The sequence below is a fragment of the Lucilia cuprina genome, chromosome 2 (genome assembly GCF_022045245.1).
Source record: "Lucilia cuprina isolate Lc7/37 chromosome 2, ASM2204524v1, whole genome shotgun sequence".
NCBI lineage: Eukaryota > Metazoa > Arthropoda > Insecta > Diptera > Calliphoridae > Lucilia > Lucilia cuprina.
Genome location: NC_060950.1, coordinates 47,946,269 through 47,959,094, shown reverse-complemented (window position 1 = coordinate 47,959,094; position 12,826 = coordinate 47,946,269). Strand labels below are relative to the sequence as shown.

The following is a 12,826-nucleotide window of genomic DNA, read 5'->3' as shown; positions in this document are numbered from 1 at the left end:
AATATTTCTGTATATAAGAGCAATACTTGTCCCAAATTTAATATCGATATCTTAATTTAGTAATGAGTTATGCGCGTTTAAGTGATTTTCGGGAGGGGACCTTGTTTGAGAGCTATGAACAAATATGGACCGATCGAAAAAATCTTTCATGGTTATATTTCTGTATATAAGAGCAATACTTGTACCAAATTTAATATCGATATCTTAATTTAGTAATGAGTTATGTGCGTTTAACTGATTTTCGGGAGGGGACCTTGTATGGGAGCTATGACCAATTATGGACCGATCTAAAGAAACTTTCATGGTTATATTTCTGTATATAAGAGCAATACTTGTACCAAATTTGATATCGATATCTTAATTTAGTAATGAGTTATGTGCGTTTAAGTGATTTTCGGGAGAGGTCCTTGTATGGGAGCTATGACCAAATATGGACCGATCGAAAAAATCTTTCATTGTAATATTTCTGTATATAAGAGCAATACTTGTACCAAATTTAATATCGATATCTTAATTTAGTAATGAGTTGTGCGCGTTTAAGTGATTTTTGGGAGGGGACCTTGTATGGGAGCTATGGCCAATTGTGGACCGATGGAAAAATTTTTTCCTTGATATGATTTGTATTGACATAAAACTAAAATTGTAAAATTTTGTGAAGATAACGATATTGTAACGGAAGTTATTAACAATAAACACATTTTTCGGGAATATGTACATTTGTATGGGAGGTATATGAAATTATGAACCGATTTTTCCGATTTTTAACAGTGTTGATTCTGGCACCAATAGATATATCTCTGATAAAATTCATTAATTTATCTGCAGTAGTTTTTGTAAAAAGTACAAATAAATATGTAAAAAATCGCCATTTTTTTCGAGGTTGTCTTAAATTTTTAGTCATAACTCTGAAACTGTTTCACCGATCTTGCTGATTTTCAATACCAAACTGCTTAGGATAACAATGAATATTTTGAGTGAATTTTGTGGAGTTCCATTGCTTCGTTTTAACGTGAGCGTGTTTTATACAGATAGACGGACAGACGGACATATCTAGATCGACTCAGAATTTCATAAGGATCAAGAATATATATACTTTGTTGGGTCTTAGATGAATATTTTTTAGTGTTACAAAGGGAATGATAAACTAATATATACACTCTATCACCACTGATGGTGGTGGAGGGTATAAAAACAATATTTCTGATTGCATAAAATACCCATGGAAAGGTTAAAAGTAAATTTAAAAAAAGAATACGTATTAATTATTTACTGTTGTACATTTTAAATAAAGTATTTTCCGAGTACTATAGTCTAGATAAGAAAAAAATATATACGAAGATTTGTTAAAATCGGACAATCTTAAGCCATAAACTGTTCAAAGGTAAATTTTCAAATGTGAGGAAATTCTTAGTGTACCATATCGCATGCAGTCATATTTAGCATGCTTTTTTTTTGAAGTTTTTACTTAATTTTGCAGAACAGGAACTAAAGTCCAAAGTTTTTTCAACAACATAAAAATCTACACAAAATTATCTTTCTAAAGAGAATAATCATGATGACAGTTATTGTAGTATAACTAGATTGCCTGCAATGAAGTTGAAAATTGAGCTTTTTTTGTTTTATCCTTATAGCACTACTTTGCGATAAATTCATTTGAGTTTTTGCATAAAGTGCTACCAACACAAACCAATAAGTCTAGTCTAGTTTTTCACTGGTTTTGCCATTTTTTAAGTTGAATTTTTTTGTACACAACAAATTGTAAAATTTAGTAAGCACTTAAAATATTTTTTCTTTTACTATTTTTGACTTGTTTGGAAAAATATTTCATACAATTTGTTTTAAATTTTTCAATATAATGGAAATGAAACAAAATTTACTTGATTTTTGTTCGTTGGTACTTTTTACATTTTTGAGAATAATTTTTATTTTTCTCTTGTTTTACTACTTTTACTAGAAATGTATTCAACTAAACCTAATAATATAATTTTTGGTTAAAATTGCAAATTCATTAAAAACGAAATGAAATATTTCGAATTGAATCCAAAATTTGTTTGGTATTTTTACATACTCATGAATTCAAAATATTACGCAATTCACAATCAGTACCGTAACGTTGTATGTCGTAAGTTTTCACAATTCTTTGGTTTTGTATAAAAAATTTTTGCCAGGAGCGAGTAGTGTAGGGGTAACCTACCGAGCGAAAATACCACTAGAATCTATACAGATGGTTCTAAAACAAACTGTGGTTTTGGTGTGTTCTGGTAAGACTACTGTAGAGTCTTTCAAACTGAAATTTTTGCGATGAGCTTGCCAGAACGGGATCTGCTCTTGATATATCCAACGCCGTCCCAGTAGCAATCCCGCTAGGTTTTCCTAAGACATCTCACTGCTGCAAGCTGGATCTAAAACAATATACAACATCTGACGAGTGGAGTGGTCTGGTCAAAACGGATTCTCTTGACTCTACTTGACTGTTCGCGCTTAGTGAACTATTACTTAGACCAACGAACCAAAATAAGTGCAAAAATTACGTCGCAAAAGTATGTATATAAATCATTTCAATATATATTTGGTTTAATGATATTAACAAAATTTATAAAAATTTTACCTTTTTGAATATAGTTACTTTATAATGAAATATTTTTTGCACAATAACTAACTTTTGAAACCAGTTGTCTGTATTTTTGTATACTTATTTTTGTGATTAACTATATTTTCATGCAAGAAAAAACAATTTGGCAATTTATTTTAATTTTAACTATTTTTATTAGGTTTAAAATTAAATTTTTATAATAAAAGTGTATAATATTGATATATAACACGATTGAAAAAACTTTGTTTGTCGAATCATGTTAACAAACAGCAATGCGGATGATTTTCATAAAATAAATTGATTTACTAGCAAATAAATATTTTCTCATTGTTTCATCAATGTGAACACCAAAAGTCAAATAATTTACGTCATTTTGGTAAAATAATTATTGGATCTTGCAAACCAAATGTAAGATCAAACAGCGTCAATGACAGTTGCTCTTTGTTTATTTTATGAAAAAGAGTGTTATCACCTCATACAAAAATGTAAATAGTCGCTTATATGACTGGTTTTATTTTATTTTTTATAAAATATAAATCTGAGACAAATTTGTGACATTTAATTGAAATTCAAGCAATTGCGTAAATTAATGATAATTATTATTTTTGTTGTTTGTTTTGTTATTTATTGGTTGGTAACAACATACTATATATAGTTATACTACATAATATATGCATCTATAGTCTAGTTTGCAGTCTAGTCCAACGGTTCCCAAATTACAATTAAATAAGAGATACTGTTATCTCGGAGTATGAAGTTAGGCCACATTTCATAATTCAAGAACAAGCTTATCGCAGATTTAAGTTTGTCAAATTGTAAAACAAAAGTGTTCTTGTTTGGAAGGACTAAAATAATATATTTCCGAAACAGAGGTGACTCTTTATTCTTCTTCAATACATTAATCCAGTTAATTTTAAATATAAATATTCCATTCCGACGTGATACACAGATTTTAACTTGATTTTGTCGACCAATATTATTAAATTAACATCAGAAAATGCATAAATAGTCAAAACCATGCAGTAAAATTCACAGTACTTTCGCAAAGAATTCAAGTCATATATTATGCGAATAAACGCATTCCGCAACAATATCGAAGAAGTTCAACTTTCTTATATTATTTTCCCGAAAAATTAGCTAACATACTCTGATTACCCGTCTGCAATCGCAAAAATTTTTTGCAAGGTGACTCTTTAAGCACATGTAGACGATATTTGATGAAGAAACCTTTTCGTTACCTTAAAGAAAAGTGAACGTGAAAGATCTCACGGTCATAAAATTAAACATCATTTTAGCATTTCAACAATGAAGTCATTCTATCTTCAAAAACAGGCAATTGAAACTTCTCTGAAATATTAATTATTCTCAATGTATGGGAATATTTTATAGAAATGACATATCTAAATCTGTTTGACCTTGGGATTTATGGATTATGACAATTTTCGGATGAAAAATTACATATAGAACAATAAGATATTAAAATATGTATGGGGGTCCGCGAATTTAAATAAATTCCTCAAGGGGTCCGCGAAGTAAAAACCGGGGGAACCGCTGGTCTAGTCTATAGTCAAGCTATAGTTTAGTCTATAGTCTTGTCTATACTCTAGTTTATGGTATTGTTTATAGTCTAGTCTTTAGGTTATAATCTAGTCTATAGTTTAATAATTAATTAAGAAATTATTTAATTAATTTATTACTCAATTTATTTAAACAATTATTTATTATATTCATGGATATAAAAATATATTAATAAACAATTCCCTATAATTTTCAATTTTATAGATATGTAATTTAATGAAAATTATTTATAATTTGGTTATTTCCGGCCTTATAGCGATTTTTTGAAATCGCTATAAACCGTTCCAAACAACCAAGGTTTTTCGCTACATTGACTGTACTAAATAGCAACAACATGACAGTAAAGATCCACCATCTATCTCTTTTCCACTTGCACAAGGTATTGAAATGTAATTTCAATACATTGTGCAAGTCTATCATCTCTTTTCCACTTGCACAAGGTATTGAAATGTAATTTCCATACATTGTGTAAAGGTACGTTCACACCTATCAAATATTTGACGTTTTTTTATCAAATATTTGTTTGCTGTAATGTGAACACAAAATATTTTTGAAGAGCATGCAAAATATCAGCTGTTTTTCGTGAAACATTTTTATTTTTCAACCTACAAATATTTTCTTAGTGTGAACAAAATGTGAACACCAAACATGACACATTTTTGTTAAACGTTAAAGAAACTATGTAATATTTTTTTACGATTTCATAGAAATTTCTGCCTAAAAACAAAAAAATAAATACATTTTTATTTCATAATGTGCTTAAAATGAGTAATTCTATTTTGACGTTTTGTTTGAAGAAACAAAGCCAAACACAATTCAATACAAATAGTAAAAGTTTGTTTGCCCGGTGTTCACATTACAACAAATAATTTCGTAAAGCAATTGACGGATAAAACAGTAAAAAAACAAGATTTTACCACAAAAAAAAAAAATACAAATTACCTTTCAATACCTTGTGCAAGTGGAAAAGAGATAGATAGACTTGCATAAGGTATTGAAATTACATTTCAATACCTTGTACAAGTGGAAAAGAGATAGATAGACTTGCTTAAGGTATTAAAATTACATTTCAATACCTTGTGCAAGTGGAAAAGAGATAGATGGTGGATCTTTACTGTCATGTTGTTGCTATTTAGTATAGCCAATGTAGCGAAAAACCTTGGTTGTTTGGAACGGTTTATAGCGATTTCAAAAAAATCGCTATAAGCCCGGAAATAACCAAATTATAAATAATTTTCATTAAATTACATATCTATAAAATTGAAAATTATAGAGAATTGTTTATTATTAATATATTTTTATATCCATGAATATAATAAATAATTGTTTAAATAAATTGAGAAATAAATTAATTAAATAATTTCTCAATTAATCACTAAACTATAGACTAGATTATAACCTATAGACTAGACTATAAACAATACCATAAACTAGAGTATAGACAAGACTATAGACTAAACTATAGCTTGACTATAGACTAGACCAGCGGTTCCCCCGGTTTTTACTTCGCGGACCCCTTGAGGAATTTATTTAAATTCGCGGACCCCCATACATATTTTAATATCTTATTGTTCTAAATATGTAATTTTTCATCCGAAAATTGTCATAGTCCATAAATCCCAAGGTCAAACAGATGTAGATATGTCATTTTTATAAAATATTCCCGTACATTGAGAATAATTAATATTTCAGAGAAGTTTCAATTGCCTGTTTTTGAAGATAGAATGACTTCATTGTTGAAATGCTAACATGATGTTTAATTTTATGATCGTGAGATCTTTCACGTTCACTTTTCTTTAAGGTAACGAAAAGGTTTCTTCATCAAATATCGTCTACATGTGCTTAAAGAGTCACGTTGCAAAATTTTTTTGCGATTGCAGACGGGTAATCAGAGTATGTTAGCTAATTTTTCGGGAAAATAATATAAGAAAGTTGAACTTCTTCGATATTGTTGCGGAATGCGTTTATCCGCATAATACATGACTAGAACTCTTTGCGAAAGTACTGTGAATTTTACTGCATGGTTTTGACTATTTATGGATTTTCTGATGTTAATTTAATAATATTGGTCGACAAAATCAAGTTAAAATCTGTGTATCACGTCGGAATGGAATATTTATATTTAAAATTACCAGTTTCGGAAATATATTATTTTAGTCCTTCCAAACAAGAACACTTTTGTTTTACAATTTGACAAACTTAAATCTGCGATAAGCTGGTTCTTGAATTATGAAATGTGGCCTAACTTCATACTCCGAGATAACAGTATCTCTTATTTAATTGTAATTTAGGAACCGTTGGACTAGACTGCAAACTAGACTATAGATGCATATATTATGCAGTATAACTATCGATAGTATGTTGTTACCAACCAATAAATAACAAAACAAACAACAAAAATAATAATTATCATTAATTTACGCAATTGCTTGAATTTCTATTAAATGTCACAAATTTGTCTCAGATTTATATTTTATAAATAATAAAATAAAACCAGTCATATAAGCACTATTTACATTTTTGTATGAGTTATCAACTCTTTTTCAGAAAATAAACAAAGAGCAGCTGTCATTGACGCTGTTTGATCTTACATTTGGTTTGCAAGATCAAATAATTATTTTACCAAAATGACGTAAATTATTTGACTTTTGGTGTTCACATTGATGAAACAATGAGAAAATATTTATTTGCCAGTAAATCAATTTGTTTTATGAAAATCATCAGCATTGCTGTTTGTTAACATGAAATATTTTATGTTCAGATTTGCCAAACAAAGTTTTTTCAATCGTGTTATATATTAATATTATACACTTTTATTATAAAAATTTAATTTTAAACCTAATAAAAATAGTTAAAATTAAAACAAATTGCCAAATTGTTTTTTTTTTCTTGCATGAAAATATACGATATACTGTGGCTGCAAAACGTGTGTGTGTTTGAACCAAATTATTTTTGCACTGTTTGATAAAACAATACCATAAAATATTTATTCAAGTCTGAACATCAAATAAATATTGCATTTGTTTGACGCAACTTTATAAATATTTTATAACAAATATTTGGACCAAATATTTTACAGGTCTGAACTTACCTTAAGTCTATCTATCTCTTTTCCACTTGTACAAGGTATTGAAATGTAATTTCAATACCTTAAGCAAGTCTATCTATCTCTTTTCCACTTGTACAAGGTATTGAAATGTAATTTCAATACCTTATGCAAGTCTATCTGTCTCTTTTCCACTTGCACAAGGTATTGAAATGTAATTTGTATTTTTTTGTGGTAAAATTTTGATGAAAAACAATATTAAATGAAATTTTAGAATACTTATATAGAATTTATTATTTAATGATATAGCTTTTTAGTAAATATAAACACATATATTTTTGGCTTTTGGTGTGGTTGCGCATTAGCTGTTTTTGTTGTTATGTTCCTCATTGCCTCCAAACAAAATCTTGTTTTTTACTGTTTTATCCGTCAATTGCTTTACGAAATTATTTGTTGTAATGTGAACACCGGGCAAACAAACTTTTACTATTTGTATTGAATTGTGTTTGGCTTTGTTTCTTCAAACAAAACGTCAAAATAGAAAAACTCATTTTAAGCACATTATGAAATAAAAATGTATTTAATTTTTTGTTTTTAGGCAGAAATTTCTATGAAATCATAAAAAATATTATTATATAGTTTCTTTAACGTTTAACAAAAATGTTTTATGTTTGGTGTTCACATTTTATTTGTAGGTTGAAAAATATAAATGTTTCACGAAAAACAGCTGATATTTTGCATGCTCTTCAAAAATATTTTGTGTTCACATTACAGCAAACAAATATTTGATAAAAAACGTCAAATATTTGATAGGTGTGAACGTACCTTAAACCACTCATAATATCCAAAAGATGTAAAAAAGTATTGGTTTTTATTAGAGTATTCAATTATTTGGGATTTTGTCTTTATAATTTTCCACTACTTTTAATTGAAATTATTTTCATGTGAAATCCTCTTCTACATAAAAAATTAAGTTTTTTAACATTATGTTTTTGAGATTTATCAACGAGTTCCAGAATTCACACGTTTCAGTGAACTAGTGTATAACTATATGTTGCTGAAGTACTTATTAGAAATACTTTAGAAACATAACACTGTTCCTCAAAATTGGATGTAGAAATAAAGGCGATACCATAATTTTCCAAGTTTCTTTTCAGAAACTAAAATGTTTCTGCATGAACCCATTCTAAGAAGTAGTTAAATCAGAACAACTTATTACAATGTTTCTGAAATATTGTTATAAGAAACATCAAAAAAATATCTTCATTATAGAAATGTAAGAAATTAGTACAGAAAGTAAATTTATTACAAAAATATTGAATTTTGTATAAGATATACTGTAATTTTATTGTTAAATATTAAGTTTTTCCTAATCTGTTAATTGATATTATTTATTCGGTTTATTCGTTATTTGAAATTTGACAATTTTCATTTATTCGAGCAATTAATCGTCAAAAATTGATCGATTAACCGATCGACGATTAATAGTTTGAATACCCTAGTTTTTATTCTTTTAAATCTTGTGAATAAAAATTCATCATAACTTAATTTTCAAATAAAGTTGATTTCTAGCAATCAGACATGAAAAGAGAATATCTCATATGTATAAATGGTTACTTACATGTATATTTCGAAAATGTCGATATAAAGCATTTTTAGGTCATCCGGCATAGGCAGAAATGAAGCAAATGATATATATTTCAACCATTTAAAAGTTAGTTCGATTACGTCAATGCTCCTTTCCTGAAATTATTATTGTTCAGATTAATATATTTTTGCATATGTAAATATCAAAGTTTTCAGTGCTATATGCGGAATCTTAAATACCCTCCACTAGTAACATTTATTTTAGTAGTTTTTTATTTGATGAAATATTTGTGGAAATAAGTTCTTATGTTTTTAATGAAAAAAAAAAAACAAAATTTGATTGCTTGTATCTGTTGAAAATGCAAAATTTATTGAACATTACAAATACAATTTTCTTTTATTTTTTAATTGCACTCTAAAATATGCTTTAGCGATGTTTAATAATTTGCATGTATGCATGTGAGTAAAAAAAATTAGGAAATTCAAACATATTGTTGTACACTAACTGTTTATAATTTTAGTTAATATAATGCAAATAGTTTAATACGGTGAAAATGTGAGCTATGACCATTAAGAGCCCAATCGTAAACAAATTGAATTTATACAGTAATATTTCTATACATAAAAGCAATATTTCGGACAAATTTTGTATCTATATCGTTTGTTGGTAAATAGTAAAATGAATAATTATATTATTATAATTTAATATACGTTAAAGAATATGGGAACTATGACAAATTATGGACCAATCGGAAAATCAAATTTACAGTAACATTTCTGAAAATAAAAAGTATTGTTTGCGCACGTAATTTCCGGAAGTGATCCTTTTATGGGAGTAACGAACAATTATGGATATATTTTCTGTAGAAGTAAAAAAATAACAGTTATATTTGCGTATATATAAGTAAAATTTTTGCCAAGTTTTGTATAAATATGCTTATTAAGTAATGAGATATGTGGGTTTAAGTGATTTCATGGTAACATTTCTGTATACTAAATTAATACTTGTGGCAAATTTTGTATAAATACCTTAATTAGGTAATAAGTTATGGACGGGGACCTTGTATGACCAATTGTGGGCCGATAAAAAAATTTGTTCCTTGGCATGAATTCTATTGACATAGAACTTTAGCTTGTAAAATTTTTGCACAGTTTTTGTGAAAATTTCATTAGAAGGTGTAAAAAGCGAACATTTTTTGTACTTTTTTTTAAATTTTGATTCATAACTCATCCTAATAACTTAAATGAAAAACATTTTGTGTGAATTTGGTTAAATTCAATTGCTTCGTTTAATAGGGAGCGTGTTTTACACAGACAGACATAACTAAATCGACTCAGAATTTGATTAGGACTCCGAATACCTAGTTGGGTCTCAGATGAATATTTATTGGTGTTACACACGGAATGACAAAGTTGTATATACTCTGTACCACCATTGATGGTGGTGCAGGGTATACAAATCTCGAATAAAAATACTCAAGACTTTTTGCATAAAAATTGCTGCATTCATAAAGAATGTACATATATTAAATACACAAAATAGTCAAAGTACACTTTAGCATTTAGCTAATTCATAGAATTGTGTTATTATAAACAAATAAATAAACTAAATTCTAGCTACACCCAGCGTGCTTTGCTACCCTAAAACACTGGTGGCCAGCTAGAGAGTGCATATGTTGAAAAAATAAAAGAGTACACAAATTTAAATACTGAAACAAATTATTTGTTAGTATTTTTTTGTGTTGCCAGTCCCGAAAAAACCCTTGATTTTTCATGATAAATAAATCCCGAATCCCTGGATTTTCTCGGGATTAGAATATCCCGAAACCCGGGATTTTTCAAAATAAAGCGCGGGACTTGCTTCAAAAATTGTTTTTATTTTCTCTTTTAAGCCATAATTTTCATAAAATTATAAATAAATAATAAATAAAATAAATAAATTTTTGTACAGTCGAATACAAGTTTATTTTATCTAGATTTTGCATTTCAAACTTTCTACAAATCTGAGTAATACCATAAAGGCAGATTAGTTTTTATTTTCTTTTTTAAGCCATAATTTTCATAAAATTATAAATAATAAATAAAATAAATAAATTTTTGTACAGTCGAATACAAGTTTATTTTATCAAGATTATGCATTTCAAACTTTCTACAAATCTGAGTAATACCATAAAGGTAGATTAGTTTGTTAAGAAAGTACATAAAATTTTCAATAAATGCTACGAATATGTTATGTTCCAAATCTAATATATATTTATGTAAAAATTCAAATTTTTTTCAAAAAAAAAATCGAAATTGATGTTCGAATAGGGTTCTGTTATCAATATTAGTTCGCATGGAACAGTATGAGGTTATAAAAAAGTGCCTCATATTGTTCGAATTTCGGAACTTGATATTTTTTGTACCTACACCACTTTAGTAGGAAAGGTTTATTGGGTTTGTACTGATGTTTGTAACGCACAATAATATTGGTCATATACCCACCTTAATCATTTTATTAGTTGATTCAATGAAATTTGGTAAATGGTCTTCTATTGCCCCAGCGACGAAGCATATTGAAAATGACCACTTCATTATTTTACTTAGCCCCCATACAACTGAATCCCCGAATAGGTCTTGTAAACATTGTAATCATAATTTAATGAAATTTAGCACATGATCGTTTATGGTTTCGAAGACGAAGCCTATTCACCTAGAACCCATACAACTGGGTCTTTTAATTTCATAATTATGTTTAATATACTCTATCTCGACAAAAAGCTACAAAAACAAGTTCCATACTAGCCTTTATCACCCTGAAGAATTTTATAATTATAGGGCCTTATTTGACCCAAACCCTTATAAAAGACCCCCTTCAAAATTTGATTTTAATGTCCACAATTCTATTCAACAATAAATGGCTTAAGCATGTATATCTGAGCAAGGTATAATTCAAATTAAATGTTTTATTATGAATACCAAATCTCATTTTACTTTTTGTAACAGGTGTAGAGTATTATATAATCGCATCTCCCGACAATAATTTCTTACTTGTTTTGAAATTCTAAAAGTTTTTATTTAAAAATTATAATTAATTAAATTATTTTAATTTAAACACATCTTCTTTAATTTCAACAAACTTAAACATTTTCCTTACAAACATGATGATTTGAAGATTTTCCTATATAAAATATTTAAATACTTTAATCCCGAAATCCCGAAAAATACCGTGATTCCGGGATTACAATTTTCAAAATCCCGAATCCCGGGATTTGTAAAAGTCAATCCCGATTGGCATCCCTAGTATTTATGCGACAGTTTATGTATTATTGTATGGCAAGATGCATGCGCACAGTGGGGCAGAATGGAAATTTTTTGGAAATAAATCTGTCATTTCTAAACGGCTGATCCGATCGGGATAAAATTTGGCGTGAGCGTAGCCAAGGAGTATTCGAGTTTAAGTTTTGAAGATGAACGCCGCAGATGCCCCAGGGACGGAGCTGTGGCGTAGGGTACCTACGACATGTAAAATTTTTAAACTCGTGCCATTTTTCAGATCAATATCGTTTACAGATCCAAAAATATACGTTTTTTAATTTATAAATTCAAAAAATTTTAGATTTTTGCCGTTTTTTTGCCCAAAATGTGTCTTAACTCTTTTATTAATAAAATAAAATTTTCTTTAAGAACATATAACAATTTTATAGTTTCCTAAAAGGTATCTTTACGCAGAATGCTTTGGCGTAAAGAACTTGTCCTATTTTCTGAAAATGTTGCCACTGCGTCCTTCCGAATATGACCTATTTTTTATCAAAACTACAACTTTGGGCGACATGTTCTAAAATCCCAAAGCTGGGATCAGATAATTGAAAGCAGTTTTGGAAACCTCAATATGTTTTCTATTTACTCCAAAATTATTTTCCCTGCCCTGAAAGAAATGTGGACCCTATGGGCAAAAATGTAAAAAATCCCATTTTTGGGATTTTCGTTCTTATTTTTGGGAAATGCGGGATGCCCTTTGACCTTTTCAATTTTTTTTTGCA

At 28.3% G+C, this 12,826-nt stretch overlaps 1 protein-coding gene across 4 annotated transcripts in view; it reads right to left on the bottom strand.

Moving 5' to 3' along the window:
* LOC111677206 (calcineurin-binding protein cabin-1-like) overlaps positions 1–12,826 on the bottom strand; it is a 637,283-nt gene that overhangs the window by 497,051 nt on the left and 127,406 nt on the right. For all 4 annotated transcript variants that reach the window (XM_046947473.1, XM_046947468.1, XM_046947458.1 and 1 more), the window contains exon 6: positions 8,839–8,960. In XM_046947473.1, the coding sequence (XP_046803429.1) occupies positions 8,839–8,960 (122 nt within the window). The remainder of the gene's footprint in view (positions 1–8,838; positions 8,961–12,826) is intronic.